The sequence below is a fragment of the Phoenix dactylifera genome, chromosome 1 (assembly GCF_051530095.1).
Source record: "Phoenix dactylifera cultivar Ajwa chromosome 1, Ajwa_hap1_PhDact_Kaust_v1.1, whole genome shotgun sequence".
Taxonomy (NCBI): Eukaryota; Viridiplantae; Streptophyta; class Magnoliopsida; order Arecales; family Arecaceae; genus Phoenix; species Phoenix dactylifera.
This window is the reverse complement of record NC_143190.1, coordinates 41,249,978-41,271,568: the sequence shown is the minus strand read 5'-3', so window position 1 is coordinate 41,271,568 and position 21,591 is coordinate 41,249,978. Positions and strand designations below refer to the sequence as shown.

At 43.0% G+C, this 21,591-nt stretch overlaps 1 protein-coding gene and 1 pseudogene across 10 annotated transcripts in view; one reads left to right on the top strand and one right to left on the bottom strand.

Moving 5' to 3' along the window:
* Positions 1-20,372, bottom strand: part of LOC103699904 (G-type lectin S-receptor-like serine/threonine-protein kinase At2g19130 pseudogene) — a 35,929-nt pseudogene extending 15,557 nt beyond the window's left edge. For 2 of the 9 annotated variants that reach the window (XR_005509338.3, XR_015967356.2), the window contains exons 1-2: positions 17,799-20,372; positions 14,688-16,904 (exon numbers count right to left, since the gene is read on the bottom strand). The product of XR_005509338.3 is annotated as a G-type lectin S-receptor-like serine/threonine-protein kinase At2g19130 pseudogene, transcript variant X7 (transcript). Of the gene's footprint in view, positions 1-1,500; positions 16,905-17,798 lie in introns of those variants that run through there. The other 7 variants (XR_015967354.2, XR_015967351.2, XR_015967353.2 and 4 more) reach the window with 7 other exon arrangements.
* LOC148715274 (uncharacterized) lies at positions 2,717-3,196 on the top strand. Its single transcript, XM_088702672.1, has one exon. The coding sequence runs from the start codon at positions 2,717-2,719 to the stop codon at positions 3,194-3,196; it is 480 nt and encodes a 159-aa protein (XP_088558798.1).
* Positions 20,373-21,591: the final 1,219 nt, after the last annotated feature.

Below are 21,591 nucleotides of genomic sequence, written 5' to 3'. Positions count from 1 at the left end.
TTGTTGATTCTAGGGACATAATTTTGTACTTGACTATTTATTATTGAATAAATAAAAGGCATCTTTTTCATTCATATTGTTTATGTGTCTATGAATCGTCCAAGAAATTAATAAGATGATGATACATATTCTCAAGAGTTGAGAATTTGAGCCATGTATCATTGGTGATTAATTTCTAAATGCTCCTGATCAAAGGATCATCACGAGGACGGTGATCGATCCGATCAGTGCACAGATCACTCTCCTTCTGGATGGACGAGACTTGAGTCCACAGTGTAGGAACACTGAAGTGATAGTGCAGGTGCTTGTTAGAGAACAAGGGTACTGAGCGTGACCAATACAAGAAGTCACTTGGATGTCTATCCACTCGTCAGTGACTTGCTTGATGTTGCAGTAGTGTGACTGGTCCTTTGACCTGCGGCGCTTCGGCTACTCACAGTGAGGTTATTGTAGTTTGACTGCACACATACATGGTCTCTAGCCATATGGGTCCATGCAGTGTAGATTGGCTGCAGTAAGTTCACTGTAGGAGTAGGGTATGCACCTATATGGAATCTATCGACCTTGATAGATAAGGAGAGATCCTATGTGATTTATAAGACTGAGTTCGTAAGACCTCGGCCGGGGCAGTATGCACAGTGGAGAAAGAGTTTTTCACTATCGAACTCGAGTCGAATAAATCTTGACATATGACAGACGATGGGGTTTGACGAGTTGTCCATGACCTCCGTCCTGTAGGGATCCACGATAGTAGGACTGTATCACATGTTTAACTGCACCTAGAGGTTCATCATTCTATTCTGCTGGGTAGCCACTACATGCTGCTAGGTGTCACTGGTGGATGGTGGGACTCATAGGGATTATCTTGATGATCGATAAACCCTAATGAGTTGAGTTGGAATCGTTCCAACCCATTGAAAGGAGTTTTCAATGATATAGTGATAGAGATCACAATATATCTCACTACCAGTCAGAATAGAACCTATGGGGTCACACACACTAGAAGTATTGACCGATCCGATGGTTGAAATCGTGATTAGGAATCACAAGAAATCAATTTGATTGATAAGAAGTTGAAAAAGGAACAAAGGAAATTAATTAATTGGACTTGAAACAAGAGTCCTACTTCGGGTAGGATTCCTAGAGTCCTAATTGGATTAGGACTGGGAATCCTAGTTGGAGTAGGACTGGGATTCCTATTTGGAATAGGATTCCTCAATCCTAATGAGATTAGGAGTTTTGAATTAAAAATTGGATTCCTACTTGGAGTAGGATTCCTAGAAATCCTAATTGGATTAGGACTTCGGATTCAAGTAGAGTCCTAATTGGATCAGGACTAAAATTAAACAAATCCTAATTGGATTAGGATTCCTTAAGTCCAAATTAATTATTAATCTAATGAATCAACATGACTCCTAATTGGATTAGGATTGAAGAGTTCAATTGAGTCATGGTTCATCCAAGTCCTAATTGGATTAGGACTAGTATAGATTGAACCCAAAATTGGCTAATCCTAATTAGATTAGGATTAAACCATGAGAGAGGCACCTAATCCTCTTTGGAAGAGGATTAGGTTAACCAAGTAAGAGGGACATCAGCCCCTCTCCACTTGGCTAGGGCGACATGAGGAGCTAGGGCCGGCGCCCCTTCTTAGGTAAGTTGTCATGGAACTCCTAAATGTTAGGAGCTCCAATCCCTTTAAGAAGAGGACTAGGGGCCGGCGCCCTAGGTATTTTTGGATTCCTCTCTTCCCTTGGTGCCGTGGCCACCCTCTCCCTCCCTTGTTTCAGCCGACAGCAAGGAAAAGAAAAGAAGGTGCTTGACGGGTCCCTTCCTCCTCCAATCCTTCTTCCAACGCAGGGAAAAGAAAGAAGGCTGCAGAAGCTGTGTTCTTCTTCCTTGAGTTCCTTCTTCTTCTTCCTCCTCTCAAGCACTTTCAAGAGTTGAAAGAAAGAGAAGAGATCAGCCATCAAAGGAGTCTTTGCAAGGGAGCTAGCACCCCGGGAAGACAAGAAAGCTTTGATCGGTTCTCTACTTCGTGTGGATACCCGTAGAGGCCGGACGTTTGAACGGCTTCAAACGAACCCTCTTCCAAAACCACGAATTCAGATTCGCGGTGATCATCTACCCGCGCAAGGTGAAGATTTGATCTTCCTATTAGTTCTAAAAGTTTTAATTCTTACCTAATTACGAAAGGTCTCGAAACAAGCGTTCATGCGATGAACGTCGAACCCGTGCATGCCGATTCCGCTGCCATCTGAAAATTTTTGAAATATCAGCGGCATGGGCGGGTTCCCAACAGGAAGGAGATACGACCTTTGAAATGAGAAGTACGACGACGAGTGATACCGATGCCGTCAAAGACGACGGCCTCACCGTATACCAAACGATCTTCGAAGAAATATAAAATACTCCTCCAAAGACTAGAAAAAATAAATATAAAATGAAACCCGAGACCACGACGGACACCAGCATCCGGGATCCACTACGCGTACTTTCAGCAGCCTGGGAAACAGTGGATTCATGCGCTGAGGGCAGGAGGTCCTCACCGAGGTTGGTGGTGGTTAGAGCAGTGCTTCAGGCTAGAGAGGTGATCTCATGCGCTGCTATGGGTTCTCTTGGGACGGCCAGGGACATCTGGGGCACTCGCTTCGCTATTACAGCGCCCAGGTTTGCTTTTATTTCTTGGATGCCCCCACCCCCTGGTTTTCTCAAGATGAATTTTGATGGCAGTGTGGCGGCAGATGGGAGGTCTGGAGGGGTTGGTTTTGTGATCAGAGACCACCGTGGCAGCTTGGTTGCAGCAGGGGGCCGTCATACACCAGGTCTTACTGTAGTTGGGGCAGAGCTTCGAGATGCCTGGGAGGGGATTACCTATACGAGACGGGTGCTCGGTGCTGAGCGGGTGTACATTGAGGGAGATTCATCGACGGTGATCGAGTGGATACGGAGTGCAGACCGGTATGGGGATGGCCACCCACTCATTTGCGACACTCGCAAGCTGGTTGCTGAGCTAGGCGAGCATCAGGTTGCGCATGCTTTTCGAGAGGCGAACAGGGCTGCAGACTGGGTCGCCTCCTATGTTGCACGACATTCCGGGGAGTTCTTGTGGACATCCATAGCAGAGCTTCCGCCCCCTTTGTACTCTTTACTTTCTTTTGACTTGGCAGGATGTATTCAGGTTAGACCTATATGAATTGCCGTTTTCACCAAAAAAAAAAAAAAAACAGTGGATTCATGTTTGAAGGATGCAGGCGACTGGGAAGAAAAATCATTCAGCAATAAGCATTTCCAAGATACCAAGAGATCAAACACAAGTCAAAATAAAGTTAGTGCAGACTTCAGTGATACCAGGAATGAGAGAAACATCAAATCACCCCACATGAGATCTCAGTCTCTAAACTATTTCAGCACGAAATTGTCAATGGATGAGCAAGAGTTCAGCAAAGATGGTGCAAACATGCGGCCTGCGAGTCCGCAGACCTCTACAGTCTACGCGCCTAAGCGCAGCTGTGGCCTATTTGCTGGTGCACCCAAATCAATTAGCCACCTAAAGCTTGGCCTCTGCCTAGGAGCCCCCAAGTTAGCGTGCTATGCCTAGGCACCTGACTTTCGCCTGTTCGAGCCTAAGTCTTGCACCTTGCACACCCGCATCTAGCATGCCCAAAGCCTGCCCGCTTGGGGCTTGCTCCTGTGGCCTTGCCATCTTTGGCCTAAACACCTCCTGCGCCAATGGCCTATACACCATGTGCCTATGCTTTCCTCCAATGTGTCATTGCCTGGTGTACGCACAAATATGTGCCTGGTGTACGCACGCCCCAGCACAGCCAGCACCAATGCCTCTTGTCCGAGCCAGATCCAGTCATGTTCATATCTATGCCGCATCTTGTAGCTAGTGCCTAGCCACTCGAGCCCCATACTTGCTAAAACCATCGGCACCTGTGGACCATCAAATCACTGAACCCGCAAGTGCCACGTTCATGGCTTATAATCCTGGAGCCATACTCTAGCTGCAAGTCTGCTCGCCACTAATGTGAGCCAAACTCCATGCCCACAATGGTGCCTAGCCAAGGCATGCCTCCGATTCATGCCTTCTCTTGTAGGCTGGCACAACCCCAAGCACCAACCCATGCCAACCATCAGGGCCGGCCCGAGCCCTAGGCGACCAAGGCGGTCGCCTAAGGCCTCGGGCCAATTGAAGGCCTCCGGGAGCAGAAGCTGGCTACGAGTCTTCCCCCTTGATGGAAGGGAGGTGGAGGGTTTCTTGGCCTGCAGAGGGGCAATTGGGGAAGTTGGGGACAGTAGTTTTGTTTTGGGTGGAGAGAGAGTGAGAGAGAGGAGGGATTTGGTTGGCTTGATACACGCCTGAAGCCACTCTTATCTTTCATCCCTTCTCTTTTTTGGTTTTGGTCTTGGGTTTCCTTCCCTCACAAGTCATTACTCCTGATCCAGCTGGGCCATCAGGAAGAAAGATAGGGGGATTGGAGATGGACTTCTTGGAGGGTGGAGATTCTTTTAATTTTCTCCTCTCAGTTTCGTCTCCCCTCTTGGGTGGTAGAGAGAGAAAAGGAGGGAGGGGTTGAATGGCTGCTGTGCCGTGATGTTGCAGTTGCAGCTTCGGTGCTCACTTGAAGGGAGAGATGGTCTTTAGCAAAAGAAAGAAGGGTAGAGAAAGAGAAGGAGGGAGGGGGGTTGAATGGCTGCTGTGCCGTGATGTTGCAGTGGCTGCTTGGGTACTCACTTGAAGGGGAGTGGTGGGATGGGACTTTTATTAATTAGATGGAGTGAATTTTCCATAATGACCCTACTTTCTCTTATAGAGAGGTTCCTTTCTGAACAAATTCTTTGACCGTGAAGCGCCATGGGATGACCTTTTCCTATTCTGCTCTTGCTTCACATGGTAAATAGTATTGCCAAGAACAGTTTCATGGGCCTTTTTTTTTAAGTATTTTTTTTAATATTTTCATTCAAGAATTATATTAAACTGAAGAGGCTTTTTTTTTTTTTGGTGAAAACGGCTACTCATATCATATAACTCGAACGTAAGTACATCCTGCCAAATCACGGGAAAGTAAAAAATACAAAGGATAGGGAACATCTAAAGCAGACGTCCAAATAACATCCCCGGAATGTCGGGCGACATAGGAGGTGACCCAGTCTGCTGCACTGTTTGCCTCCCTAAACGCGTGTGCTGCCCGAAAGCCGCCCAACATCTGAGCCATCCTGCGAATCTCCCGGATAAGGGGATGACCATCACCAAACCTATCCGCCCCTCGGACCCAATCAATCACCATGGAGGAATCTCCCTCGAGGTACACCCGCTCGGCACCAAGTACCAACCTCGCATAGGATATACCCTCCCAGGCTGCCCTCAGCTCAGCCCCCACTATCGTAAGTCCCGACGTACGGCGACCTCCTGCAGCTATCATCCTACCAAAATGGTCCCTGATCACAAAACCAACCCCTCCAGTCACACCATCCACTAACCTACTGCCGTCGAAGTTAACTTTGATATAGCCAAGGGGTGAGGGTACCCAAGAAATAAGGGCAAATCGGGGCGCTAAAACAGCGTGACGAGTACCCCAGGTGTCCCTAGCCGTCCCAGAAGAAAACACATCGGCAGCCATCAAAACCTCCTTCGCATGTGTCACTGCTCTATCCACCACCATCCTCGGTGACATCCTCCTCCCCTCAAACAGACCGGCATTCCTGTCCAATTGAAGAGGCTTTTTGTCTACCTTTATTAGATTCATGCATCTTTGTTGAAATAGTGTACTTGACAGCAATCTATTTCCATAACATTTTTTTAAGTATTTTATATTTATTAAAAAAATTTATTATTTTAAAAAAAGAGGCCCTATTTACTGAATTCGCCTTAGGCCCTCAGATGTATTGGGCCGCCCCTGCCAACCATTAGTGCCATGAGTGAGGATCTCACACCAACTGCTGTGTGGGCCACGACTAGCCCTGCCCCACTGTGGCTTGCCCGCATGAATCTGCACTGGCCATGCTTGCCACCGGTAGTGGAGCAGTGCATGCACATAGCATGGGTCCTCCAACATGGTGACGAGCCAACCATGCCTAGCATCCATGCTCAAAGCATCGTTCCGGCATTGGCGCACATGCGAAGGCAAGCACCCAAAGCACTCGCCTAGATAGCACCATAGATAGCATGCTGCCGCACCTGATGCGGCCACGCCGACGGATGCCCCTCGACCATCACACCCCCACTATGTGCGTGGATCTCTAAATCTCCTTGTCCTCAATTTATATAGAGTATACCTACTATAACCCACCCTCAAGCCATTATTTAAGTTTAAGATCACCGCATGATCTTCACAACCTTTTTAGAACCCAAAACATTTAGATTTAATTTAAAGTGGGTTAATCCTGAATTTCTTTAGCAATTTGATTAGACAATCTAGATCGATCTTTCTTCCAAAGAGATTTACTCCATTTTCAATGGGTTAGAAGTCTTTGAGCCAATATCACCACAAGTAGAATTAACTTTATTAACCTCCAAACCTTTCTTAGCGTACTCCATCACTATGAAAAATCTATGTACAAATTTTACTCTAATAATTGGCAGCAAACTAAAAGTACTATCACATCTAAACCCATATCAAGTTTGAACTTCTAAGTCATTTAAACAACATATGAACATGATACGGTATAACTGGTATGCCATGGTTAACCTTCTTACACTGATCTTAGGTCAAACCTCTCTTATCATGATCAGAGACAAATCATCCAGTCCTTCTGTACTCATCATATACCAAACCCAATGCACATATTTTATCACAATGCCTAATGATCTTACACCAAAGCACTGAATTTGTTTTTGCAACTTTTGTCATGTCCCTAGTGATCATAACCTTAAGCTTCAATATATTTTTATAACAATCCCTAGTGATCTTAAACCTATACTCTGATACCATTTTTGTCACGCCCCAAACCACACACCCTAGCCAGCTTCGTGACATGACCGCACAGTCCCTAGGATAGGACCCTAGAGAATATGCTAGGCCTGAAAAACTTATTACAACCTCAATATCCATGAACAAAAAAATGATCTCGTTTCATAACAAGTAAAAAAACTTGTACAAAATTAGCAGATTCATTCATCCAACCAGAAACAAGGATGCTCTATCTATTCATCCCTTCCACCTGTGATCTCAACCATAGCCAAGTACTATGCAACCTGCAACTCTGAAAAAAATGTAAGAAAGGATCTAAGCTTTTTCAGCCCAGTAAGAATCCCAAACTGCCATACCATAAGTAATAGAAAAATAATTAAATGAAGAATACCAAATAAAATAAATGCTATATCAATACTCGAAAAACTCGTAGAATTAACATGCACATAAGCCCTCTCATTATCATCTTATCAAAGAAGCATATACATACATACATACATACATATCTTAATTAACTAGTTGTTTAACAATAATTTCTTATGTCATATCATCCGTTTATCATTAACTTGATTTTGAGATTTCATAACAATATTTTTTCAATTTTGGACTAACCAAGATCACGACCCTGCCCAAGACTGACAAAATACCATGCGTAAGCTCGTATACGCTATCCCATGCATAAGTTCGTGGAGGTTATCCCATGCGTAAGCTTATGAATGCTATCCCACGTTTAAGCCTGTGGAGACTATCCTATGCATAAGCTCATAGAGGCTATCCCATGACGAGGTTAGTCCAAACCATATCTTATCCATCTGACTTACAAGTTACTCTTGTCAAATCAATTTCTACTTACACAGTGCATTTCTCTCAAATTCAAGATAATATTATTCATATATTCATGTTTCCAATATCTAATAGATATACTACCATATAAGTATATTCGTACTGAAAATTATATAAAATATACCAACACATGCCAAATCAAATCTATCAATGTAAATCATGATGCAAATCTAGCAATGCAAATCAGTAACATATATATATATATATATATATATATATATATATATATATATATATAATGTTAACCAAGTATATAGATCTTACCTGTATCGCAATCCAATCGTAGCTATAATGCTACCAACCCACACCTCCTATGCCAATAATGTATCTGAAAAGTACATTGCTACTTTCCACTGCCATTGCAAAGTACATTGCTTCCACTCATTTGGTCTTATCAACTCATTGAAAGCCCGCCACAGGCCATGGGTTCACACCACCAGCTGGGAGTGGAGATGGGAACACGGCTCCCCACTGAGAATGCTTCATTAATACGTCCAGCATGGATCTTGAAATGGTTTGCCTTCTTGTCATCGATGCTGACCTTGAGTGGAATGCTTCTGCTCTCATACTTCATCTTATACAATCTCCTTCCCAGCATCAGAAACCCCAAAACCACAGCAGCTATGGAGCTGGACCAAACTGGCTTCACCCTAAAAACACAGAATTTTAGGGGCTCCAGCGGCAGCTTCCGCCGCACCATCGCCCCCTTCTCAGTTAATTTCTGAGGCAACTCTCTTGTCCACCATTTCAACCGATGCATCAGAGTCCATTTTACCGGGCTCCTCCTTCCCCATCTCACCTATTCCAATCTTTGTTTCCTCCAAGTTTCTCTTTTTTTTTTCCCACGACTCTGCCACTGCCGCCGCCTTCTCCCTCATGCTCTCCGACACCTTCAGCACCTTCCTCCCCTAGAAATCAAAGAGCGCCACAGCAGCATCCCCAAGGCGCAGCACCGGTCGACGTCGCCGCTGCTCGTCTGGTGGTCCAAGAAGTCCCCCACGGCGTCGACCACAAGCCAGGCAGGGTCCACCGATCTGGCGACGGCCTGGGCGATCTCCTTTCTGAGGATGGGGAGGTCCCTATGGCAGGATACGATGAATCGCCAGAGGCTGGCGGAGTCCATCCGGCGAGAGTACCAGGGGAGGAGCCCAGGAGGTCGTCGTAGGACATAGCGTTGGAGGTCTCAATCTTGGCGAGGATGGCGTCCTAATGCTCCTGGATAAGGGCGGCGGAGGCAGACTCATAGTCGGGGATGGAGGGAACATGCCGATGGAGCGGATAGTCTTGAGCTTCGCAGGCACCGCCGCAGAGGTTGTGGGACGCGGGATGCTGAAAGAGCACCAGAGCTAGGGCTCCGATTGCGACCACCGCATCCCGGAGAGGTCGTTGCCGATCCCGTCCTCGAGGCTGCCGCGTAGGTCCTTCGCGCCAACCACTGCCGACGGTGAGGCGCCATTTCTCTTCCCCTTTCTCCCCCTCGCTTGCTCGGGTTACAAACCCTAGCCACCGAGCTCGGCACGATCAGTCGATCGTGGTCGACCAAGCAGATGCTAATGGGCCGGCACATTAGACCAAAATAGCAGGCCATCACATTTCCCCCATCATTTCTAGGATGCTCCGTCGTTGCCTCTCCCTATTTAACTAGATCAAAATTAAAAAGACCATGAGCAGAGACAGAGTAATCACTGCAATTTTAAAAGGAAAAGAAAAGAAAAGGACAGTCACACATGTTCCACTGGACCAACTTCCGAGCTCTATAGCTTAGAGGAGACTAGGTCCATGATTAACCAAAATCCAGAATAATGTGGTGCTGAGTTCCAAATTCTTGCATTAGTGCAACAAAGCCCCCTATGAGCCAATAAGCACATTAGAAAACTAAAGCCCGCATCCCTTCCACAGGACAAAACACTGCCATTAAACCATAAAAGCCAATATCCACCCCTTAAAATGTGCTGTATAACATATATTATAAAAATCTCTTTGCCGTCCACCCTTATAGAGCGGGTTCTTACTCCTTTCCACTCCAGAAAAGAAAAGTTCACCACCAACTTTGGTAAGTAACCTCTCTTTGACTCAACCACACGCATGCGCGCATACCCCAAAAAAAAACACAAAAAAGAAGTCAACAAAACCAACCGCCAGCCCGCCATAGAGCAAATAGAAAATAATTGCAAATAGAAAAATAATATACATCAATAATAAGGACATGCGTTCAGTAAATTTCTAGTTCAAGTGATCATACACAGCAAAAGTAACTAAGTGGTGGATATTCAGGATGACCCGGGGGTTTGACCAATCATATTTAATAGCACAGATAATCTTGTCAGGAAAGTCAAATGGTATCATTTTACACAACCAGAGGTATGATCAAGAAAAGAAAACTCCTTTTTTTCCTTTGGTAACCAGAAATTTCTACTTTAAGGTCTCTTACTAAAGTCATTCCCACACCCACTTCATAAGAACTTCATTTTCCAAAATTTTTTAAGGGGCCTGCTTTCCCAAACCCACAACCTGAATCACCTCCTGCTCTAACTCCTCTTACAGATCAGTAAGGTTTCTTGGAATGTTTTCCCGCTTTTCCAAATCATGCAAGCCTTCAAAGGAGTAGCCTTTGCTTATGATTTTTACGTATCGTCAAATGCTTTTCTTGTTTCACATCTTCTGATCATGCACACCACCATAAACTTGTTTATATTACTAGTACTGAAAATTATTAATTTTCAATAATGCAACTCGAACTACTGCCCCATTTTTCTTCAACAAATACTCAATGTAAGGGTTGAATTCAGATTCATGGAAAGTATATTCTAGGTTTCCCACACACTGAAAAGTAGCTTACATAAAGTAAAAACTTTTCTTACGTGAAAACTAAAAAAGAAATATCTAAGAAGTCTAAGACTGATGCAAAGGAAGCATGATTTTTCATCCATAGTGCCTGTTTCAGCAAGCTTGGTATCCAAAACAATTCAAATCAATACTGGTTTGAAATCAATCTGATACTAGAAAGTCATTTTCGGGTTCAAACAAAATATTTTAGTTCAGGCAAAGGCCAACGTGTTCAGATGAATGAGTTGAAACAGTCAAATTATCCCATAAAAAAAATCTAAGAAAGGTTTTAAACCATATTGGCAAGTCTAGATGGTCTATCAGCATAAGGTGAAGCGATCATGTGTTTGGTTTGCACACAAGAAGCATAGCAAGCAGAAATGGTAATTGCTTATATTTTATTCTAGAAATGAATTTCATTTTGCAGGCAATTTTCTTCTTTTCTTTTTTTTTTTGAGATCACAAACAGAGTTTGCTCTCTTCATCATGCTTATTATCTTTTTAAATTCTTGTGTTGGTCACAAGTATTCTGTTATTTATAAAGTAAAAATAATAAAAGACAATTCTTGGAACAAACTAGTGAGAACTTTTATAATAATCGAAAGCATGTCCAATTAAGAATAAGAATTACGAAGCAGGATGAGGAGTGAGCTTATCTGCCCAGTCACAGAATATTTTATAACACCCGATTCAGCAAACACACGATTGTTGCATTTATAAACCCTATTATTTTATATTTCCAGCAATTTTATGCTCTTGCCAGATATGAATTTTACACCCAGAACTATTTCCAAATTTGCAAATTGAGATTGACTTCAAAGCTATTACAATCAAGCCTTCTCTGAATTACTTGGCCTCCGCTATATGAATCCTGATTGATCAATAAGTCCTGTAAAAGGCAGATCTCTGTACAAATACTGCAAATAAAGAGATCAAACCCACCCATCAACCAAACTAATCCATCGCAAAACATAGCACGAGACAAAGACGAACAGTATACCAAAGACTTCCCAAAATCCCAATTTGTAGAGCAACATATACAACATCGCCACAAGAAAGGGTCAAACAAACCCACCAATCAAATTAATCCGCCCTAAATTACCAGATTTGAGGCAGATCAAATTCACTTGTTGATGAGACTGTCACGCCCTGAACCCAACACCTAGGTCGACCACGTAACATGGCCGCATGAGCCCTAAAGCACTTGTTTATTATCCGCAGTAGTTCATTTCTTGGGCATTGATTCAGTATTCTTGCCGTGCTTATTTTGAAAACCATCTTGTTTGTTCCTCTTTTTCATAATCCTTTTCCTCTCTTCTTGAGTGTCATTCAAGCCCCTTTCAACCACTAAAGCTTTATTAACCACATCCTTGTAAGAAGAAAACTCAAAGGTGGATACCTGTTGTCTGATTCAGGGTGTAAATCCATTTTCAAACTTCTCAGCTCATTCACCTTCATTCTCCACCTGTCCAGGAGCATACCTAGATAGCTCCTCAAACTTTGCAACATATTCAACGACCGTCATGTTCCCCTGCTCTAATCGAGTAAATTCTTGAAACTCCTATCATCTCATGCTCCAGAAAACATACGAAAAATCTTCTTAAATCCTTCCTAAGTCAAAGATGTAGCATTTTGTCCCATCTTTCCACTTTCCACATTCCACCAAGTATCTGCTTACCCCAGCAACATAAATATAGCAAAAGTGACCCTATCCCCATCAGGGGATCTCAGGGCATTGAAAACTTTTTCCATCTCATTCAACTAGGTCTCAACCTCTAAAGGGTCAGAAGTGCAATTAAAAGCTGAAGGTGTAAATTTTTTAAATTTTGTCAAACTAACATAATGTTCCTGTCGAATCACAGCCTCCTACTAATGCTGAGGAAACACCTGCTGCTGATGCATCAACTGTTGCTGCTGCAACTGCTGTTGCATAAATTATTGCTGCTATTGAATAAATTATTGCTGCTACATTGCTGTTATTTCATGAAATGCTGTTGTTGCTGCATCTCCATCATTCTTACCATGTTTGATTGAGAAGCAGCTTCTTGTTGTATCATTGCTTGCATCAGCTGAGAAGCACTCAGTGGTTTTCTAGGCTGAATTTTTGGTTTGCCCAAGGTTTCCGTCCTTGGAGTTTTCGCCCTTGGAGTTTCCATCTTTGGAGCACTACTAACGGGCTGGTTGGGGTATTCCTGAGGATGCATACTCCTAGCCGGCGAGAGTGGAGCACCTTGTTGCTGTTTGGAGGGCGTCCAAGCAATGGAGCCATCAGCAAAGCGGGTCGGCCTCCTAATACACCCACATCCACTCCCTCGCACCATATCAACCTGCACGAGTTATTTTCAGTATCTTAAGATTGCTTAAAGAAATCCAGAGTGTATTTTAACAAGTCATTAGATGTTTTTTCCCACTCACACTCATCCGAACCTAAACCCTAGAATACCTAAACCTTAAATTCTGATACCACTATATCATGCCCCAAATCCAACACCTGGGTCGACCACGTGACCGCATGAGCCCTAGAGCAATGCCCTAAAGATTATGCAAGGCCTAAGATAAACAAAAATCTGATAGCTCCACAATAAATCAATTATTTCAAATAAATAAATCCAACATATCCAACTAATCAAGCTGGTTCAGTTAAAAGATCTTCAAACATTCATTGGTATCAAAGAAAAATAAACTAACTAACAACTTCGATACTCAAACTCCATGCCTAACCCATCTGAAACTATACATCTTGCGACTCCAAAAAAAAAAGAAGGGGTGGTGAGCTTCACTGCCCAGTAAAAATTCCCATATATCCACACCAATACAATAATATAAGTTTGAAAATAGCAAGAAATCGTTGCACACATTACGAAATCACAAACGAGCTATCAATAGTGCTTAAATAATTAGTATAAATATATACATCAAATATCAATAGAAATCCAGCTACTCAAGTGTGATATATCATACGATATCTCATAAATCTTTATTAGTATTTTCAATATTTTTTTATTTTATTTCTTTTTAACTTGATCGAGATCAATTATCTTTTCGACTTTGGGCCAAATCTCGGTCACATTTCCAACTTGTGATTAGGCCTGCCAAGATATCACATTTCCAGCCTATGATAGGGACTGCTATAGTTTCACATTTTCAACTTGTGACAGGGTGCGCAGAATACTGCTCAACGTCCTCTTGTTCGAAGGATTGTTCCCTACAGAACTGAATCAATATTAAAAATTATCCGAGGTGTCCAACAACCCAGAACCCACTACTAATCGACTAAAGGGTCCACCATCATATGGCAACTCAGGACTATCCAACAGCCCTCACAACCAATGATCTCTCCAAATCAAGCTACACTGAGAAATTACCAGCAGAAAGAGAGAAACTAGAGAGAGGAGAGAGAAAGACAAGGAATGAGTAGAGAACTGAGAGGCTCTCCTTCTCTCTCACTTTCTTCCTTCTTCCCGATTGGAGGGAAGTGTTCGGCAGCGGGCAGCCACCCATGGTCGGTGACGCCCCGTGGTTGACAGCCCATGGCGGTGCCGGCGGCGCACTACGCCTGGCGTCGGCCGGCTAAATGGAAGAATAAGAAGCAAAACAGGGGGGTCCTGTTAAACATCAATTCGGCGGATTGCCGGCTGGCCTCAAGGGGGACGGTGGCCGAAAGACCGGAAAAAAGAAGGAGAGGTAGCTCACCTTGCCTCCGGCGAGCTCCTCCAGCCGGCTCGGCTGCGAAATCCCCATGTTCCTCCCACGGAAATCTTAGAGATCCAAGCCTCTAATGTTGAACTCCCAAAGGTGATGCCCAAGGAGAGGGGAAGAGACCCTTAATGTTGAACTCCGATCGGGAGTCTCCCTCCCCTGTCACGCGTGTCGAGCGCGTGCCGTGGCCCAGAGGCCGGCCGAGGCCCGAAAGAACATGGGCTCTTTCAGAGACCTACCACAACCCGGCATCAAAATTTTCAAATGATTCAATCTTGACCCTAGAATCTCCAATTAGATGAAAAGCGCAAAACAGATCAACGAAAGAGGATAAAAAAAAACAGTAATCGGGGTCAGAACACCAAGAATCAGAGAGAAGAAGACAAGTGAGAGTTAGGGCACCTCCTGATGTCCTTCGTCTGGGCGAGGATGCATTCCTTGCAGAAGACGTGGCCCTTCTGGCAGCAGAGGGGGTCGATGAAGGGCTTCAAGCAGAGGCAGCAGGCGTCGAAGGGCTTGATCGAGTCCTTCCCAAGGCGCTCTAACTGCGTCCCGTACCCGAGCTTCCGTCGTATGTGAAGAACGGGACGTCGTTATTGTTCTTAGAGTGCCGGTGCGGCATCCTCTTCTCCCCCTCACCCTTCCGTGCCGATCGAAATTCTCCAAGAAGAGGGGGGGAAGAAAAAAAACTAACCCTAGCTCGAAAGAGGGAGGAGGAACCCAGAAAGGTCGCTCCTTCACCGCCTGAGAGCCCAACGTGGTGGGATCCCAGCATGAGATCAAACATATAAATTATTTTAGTTCTTCCGGAAGTTCCGCGAGCGGATGACAGTTGCCGTCGGTTTCTCCCTTGTCGGTAATCGAACGGTAGATCGTTGTGCACCCATAACGCCTGTCCTTGTGAAAAGTCTTGCTTATTAAATTATTTTTTCATTGCCTTGCTACTTTGTCTGTACTGCTTCACAAAAGTTCTGACATAATTTTTTTTTATGGTTACTACTATTTAAGTTTTCTTAGGATGCTAGTAATTCAATCGACGTGCAAGAACATAATCAATTTTGATTAGATTTTGAGAAACATAAATGATTGTAGACTGAAGTTTCTAAATGATTCAAAATGACAGCCTAGGTAATTTATAATTGTACCAAATACATTAGTTGCAGCATATATATATCATGTTGATGAAGCACTTTTTTTTATTAGAATGTCCATAAAGTACTTGACCTTAAGAGTTTATATAGTTAGTTTACTCAAAAAAAAACTTAATTAAATCTATTAGCAAATAGGCCGGCATTAATATGTCAAGTTTAACAACTATAAGGGGAAAAAAAGAAAGGGAAAAAATAAGTAATAGTCCCAATGCTTTCTCCCTCTCTCCCTATATAAAAACGAGCTATGCTTCTCTTAAAAGAAAAAGCTATCTACAGTATATTCAAATCAAAGATCCACACTATTACTTATTATCTATGCTACAAAAAATCTGTAGAAACTAAATATCATATATTTTTAATGATTTCTAACTTATGCATCATGTAGACACAAAAATGGATGGCTTTTATTGTACTAGTATATTAAAGCATATGATAAACCATTTGCATGAGAAATCCATCTTATTTATCATGATCTGCACATGTTAGAACATCTATAAATTGAAAATCCATTGATTCTGATTCTTCAATCATAGCAAAATAAGAGTCTTACATCATTTTAACCATTCATTTTTGCACCCACTCAAGGCGCTATAAACTACCAAAACATGTCATTTCTAACTATTTTTAGTTATATAGATCATGAGCAACAGGGTCAATATTCAATTTAGATGGTTCATTATTAATTTTGAGCTTGAGAGAAGTAGATAGCCCTCCTCTCATCAAGAAGAGCTTAAATGGAGAAAGTATATGAGAACCCATGTAGACATATGTTTATTTTCACATTGGTTATGCACCGAGTGGATTTTGGATATCTATATAGGATCAAAGAACTTAAATAATATCCTTTAGCTAGCTTTTCTTGGGTGAAGTTCTAAATTATTACACCTTCAAATAAGCACAATCAACAACACTTTCAACATCTAAATTTTGACCACTCACAAGGAATGGCAAGAAGACCAGGTAGAGGGGCGGAGCTTGAGAACCCATCGTCGTTGCCTTCTTGAAAACTAGGTGGAGAGGTACTATGAGATGAGGGACTGGGAGTTACAGAAATATTGAAACTTGAACTGGATATAAGGTCCGAGCCTACGGAGATTGAAAGTTAAAGAGTCCGACCAACGGGGGGGACCGGCTATCAACTTCCCTGGAACTTATCTTTCTCCACATTGGCAAAGCTATTGTCGCAACACTGATTCTGAACTCCTTGATACAGTTGCATAATAGCAAGATGAACTCATCGCAGCTCTCCAACGGCCCACGGAGAGCGTAAAATTTGGCATTGCATTCTCCGCTGGGACCAGAACAGTATCCATGTCTGGTATTCTTCCACCCATGCCAACTGCTTCATCTTATCCTTCACCTTTTCTTTTACTTCATTAGGTAAATTAAGAACGATTTACAAGCACCAAAGAAGAAACACAAGTTGCTGGAGAAACAGGTTTTAAGGTTCATTGAGAGCAACAATGACCTAAAAAACAGAAAAATGTTACATCAAGGTTTGCAGGGCAGCAAAAAGATTCAGAAACTCTGATCTATTTTTGGAGGAGTATAAAACATTCCAAGAAGAGATCAGGGGAAGAGCATTGCAGAGAGCAATAGTCCAGATAGTGGATCTATTTTTGCAAAATTATGCTGCTGCGCTCTCTTCAAATAGCCCAGATGCTTCACTTATTTTCTCCAGTTCCAATAGCGTTAGATGGAAACATAATATTAGTAGGAAGTTGTATGAGCAGGTTAGATTATTACGATTCTGAGAGCAGAAGTTCAAAAAAAACTCTGAATGTATCTCATACGAACATAGCAAGTCTAAATTCACTGATAGCAATCCAGCAAAGCTAACAAGCAAATTAAGCAAACATAGCATAGCTCCCGAGGGCAATTATGCATGCAGTCTACAACATTCAGTAGCATTTTATTGTAAATTTGCAAAGAACATGGAAATGATGGTGGCTGACTATTCAATGAATGAAATGAGAGAGATAAATGCATACAAATACTAAAATGATTTATCAAAAGAATTTGTGCATGCCATCCTGCAATTTCCAGCTTCCATAAATCAGCCAAGACTGCCTACAGCAATCAAAACCAGATAACATATGCCAAGCTATGGTAAATGAAAGATAATGGAATATGCATGGGCAATACTCCGACTTCAATTATATGCAAAATACGAGGATTTAAGTTATTCTTCACTCAATTACACGAGGACATGAAGGGTGTTGAACTTCACATCTGAGTAGATGACACTGTGACCATTATTAGTATACCAATTACCTATGTTAAAAGAACATTCATCACTTTATAGACGCGGCATGAAGCTACTACTTTGCGATACTACTGGAAAAATACAAAATGGACTCACTTAGATGGTATGCGGAGCTAGGAAAGTCTTGGGCATCTTCATACATTAGAACTCCTTGATGCTGTGCTTTTAACTTGAGAGCCGATAGAAGTGGTACTCCGTGTCTGGGAACTTTGATTCGATGACAAGTCTGAGAAGAAATTTATGTTCTCCGGGCTTTCCGCAAGAACTTTAAGTGATCTTGGAATAGGAGGTATGTTAATTTCTAGAAATCCCTCTAAAATTTGAACAACCTGGCCCATCGTTGGCCTGGCACTTTCATCATCCTGAATGCACCAATAAGCAACTTTGCAAGCTCTTTCAAGCTCTTCAATGCTCACATCATCGCCCAATCTATGATCTGCCAAGCTTCCGACATCCCCTTGCGCGAGACTGTTCGCAGCTAATGCAGGAAAAAATGCAGCTTTCCCCTCCTCTGTCTGCTCTGAGTTTCTCCTGCCAGATATAATTTCCAAAAGCATCATCCCGTAGCTGTAGACATCAGCTTTGGCAGTGATGGCTACCCCAGTTATCCATTCAGGTGCGAGATAGCCTCTCGTTCCTCTCATCGTAGTCAATACTCGGCTGAAATCCCGGCCTACAAGCTTTGCCAGACCGAAGTCTGCCACTTTTGGAACAAAGGATGCATCCAGTAGAATGTTTTCTGGCTTTATATCGCAGTGTATAATGCAGTCCCTGCACTTCTCGTGGAGATAAGCCAATCCTCTAGCAGTTCCAAGAGCAATTCGGTACCTCGTGTTCCAGTCCAAGACCATGGAATTGTTCTTGAACAGCTGGGTATCCAGAGAACCCTTTAACATGAACTCATAAACCAGCAACCTTTTGGCGCCTTCGGAGCAAAACCCAAGAAGTCGAACCAGGTTCACATGCTGCACCGTTCCAATCGTGCTCACCTCGGACCGGAACTGCTTCTCTCCCTGACGAAGGCCTTCAAGCTTCTTTACAGCTATGGCGGTCGAATCTGGCAAGAACCCCTTGAACACCGAACCGAAACCTCCTCCTCCCAATTTCTCCGAGAAGTTCTTGGTGAAATGCTGCAGGTCGCTGTATCTGAATGGCACCAGAACTCTCCCTACTGCTTTCGCAGCACGAATCATCCGCGTCTTCCGGCGCCTCCAGATCAGCACCCATACGATAACCACACAAACTACCAAGCCCGCAACCGCACCGGCGACGGCCCCGACGACCGTTCCCTTCTTGCTCGTGGAGTCCGGCAGCTCCGAAGCAGCCAGCCGAAGGTAAAGAGTTCCTCCATTCGTTCCATTGTATTGCTCCTGTAGATTGATCAAATCCCCGTGCCACACGGAGCACCCACCATTAAATGTGTAAGCAGTACAAGAGCAATTGTTCAAACAGGCTGATTCACAATCTTCAGCACTCCCAGCATCTAAATTCTGAGCATTATCTGGCAACTTCATACCATCCATCGGATAAAACTTATCTTTCTCGACATTCGTCGAGCTGTTGCTACTGCACTGCAATGGAGTCGTCCTCACGCAACCCCCTGTTCGATCCAGCAAATCCCATTCGGTCTGGTTTCGCGCCACAAAACCCTTGACGCATTTGCAGAATGTCCCGCTGCTCTCGCTGCAGCTCCCGAACGGCCCGCAGAGGGAGTACACTTCGCACTGCGCCCTCGGCTGGGACCAGAACAGTATCCATTCCTGGGATTCTTCCACCCATGTCAACTGCTTGATCTGCCCCGAGGTGTCCATTATAAACCTCGAGATGATCGAGGGATCTTTAACAGAGTAAGTGAAGTAGCTTTCGTCACTATCGGTAACGTATTTGAAGTCGTAGATATAATTCGCCGTCATCTCCGGCACCTTACTAAAGATATTTCCATTCCAAGTCCCGCTAGTCCAGTACTGGACAGACTTATTCCACTGAATGAAGTACTGGCTGCTTCCATTGGGGTCGAGCTCAAGGGAGAAGATCCCAGGAGCTGGGTCAGCTGAGCTCCTCCAGGAGATGAGGCGCTGGTTCTGTTTAGTCACCTTGTTCAGGCCGAGCTTGCCTCCGGGGAGCCAGGTATCGGTGGGGTGGTCGATGCTCTGCCACAAGATCCTGGAGGAGTTGGAGCCATCTGCAAGCACAAGGTTTCCAGTGTCTCGGAGAACCGCTACAGTGGATTTGGCAGAGATGCTGGCGTTAGTGGACCAGATTTGGGCTTTGGACTGGTTGAGGAGAACCAAGTTTCCATCGGCAGAGAGCCTGAGCTCGGATTTGGTCTTGTCTGAGACAGGGGTTTCTCTGTTGGCTACCCAGACGGGGGTTTGCTGTGAGACTTTTTTGTACCAGATGCCTATGTAGTATTTGGAGGAGCTACTTGGAGAGAAGAAGCCCAGAACAAAGTTGCCTCCTTTGGAGGTTAGCTGCTGCTCCCCTGAGATGGGGGAGTTGGCAGAGATGGTGTCAGCTGAGAAGGAGAGAGGGGTTTGGAGAGCTAAGAAGGGGAGAAACATGAGGAGAGAGGAGGAAGGGGAAGGAAAGGGAGACGGAGTTTTGGGAAGAGCCATGGCTGCAACGCTATGAGATGGAAAACAGGCATAGAACTGAAAGGATGCAGGGAGGAAGTAGAAATACTTAGGAAAAATGATATTTTTTATTTTAATTTGATAAATGATTTAATTTACGTCACGACTTAGAATATGACCGAGTCATGGTGCCAAAGTACTAAAGATGACGCTTTGTTTTTGGTTGTTTTAAGTGTTTTGACCTGAATACCCACCCGATTAAGTTGCAGGAGTTCGGAGGATGAGAGCATCTCCGACGGAGTAATGTACTGAGTGAATAATTTCTCAAATAAAAATAAATTCGAAAAAGATGTCCACAAAGTGAATTGGAGCAAGAGTTGAAGCTTAGTGCCTGAATAACATTGTACTCCGTGAGAGTTGGTTTTAAAGGATTTCAACAATTCCATATTGAAGTGACCTAAACTAATGATTTCAAATCCACTATGTGCGAGAACATAATTGGAAGTTCTTTTGAAATCATGTTAAATTTAGCAATGCTAAGAGATTAAGATTATGAGTGAAATTTACTGCTTAATAGTTAACAAAAAAAAATGGCCTCTTGAGATATGTTAGCAATGCAAACATCATGCAGGTATATCCCAACGAGCCAAAATAACCCATTACCATTCAATTCTTTCTATTTATAAATATTTGTATGCGTTAATTTGAGAGACAAACCCGTTAGAAGAAAATACCTAAAATCTTAATAATTTTGTTTGGGATTATTGAGCAACTAAAATTATAGTGTCATTGGTTATTCATATAAATTACTACTGTATTTAGTTATTATAACAAAATTCTTTATGGAAGGCACCAAAATAGTAATTGTTGCATATATCTATCTTAATTTTTATAAATTGTAAATGTTTGGATGTAGAAAATCATCAAATGGTGTACGTAGGTAAATGAAATCTTTAATTATTTAGCACCCACTTGGCAAGTAAGTTATATAAATGGTTTTTATTGAACTAAAGATTTATCATTGTTTGCAATGAAATAAATCATATTCTAGACATCTATAACCGTTGCTTGTGCAAATCCAAATCGATCTCTTAATTTTCTAGATGTCCATGGCAGCTATAATATTTATAGTGCTACCACATATAATAGGATCCACCAATTTTATTTTTTTATATATTTTAATAGTATTAGAGTGGAATATGAAAAATACAAGATAAGACGGCTCGAGTAGAGAAAATCAATAAACATGAATAACTAAATAATGTATAATCTGAAAAAAGATAGCATATTGGAAAAATTATGCTTGAAATTTCTCC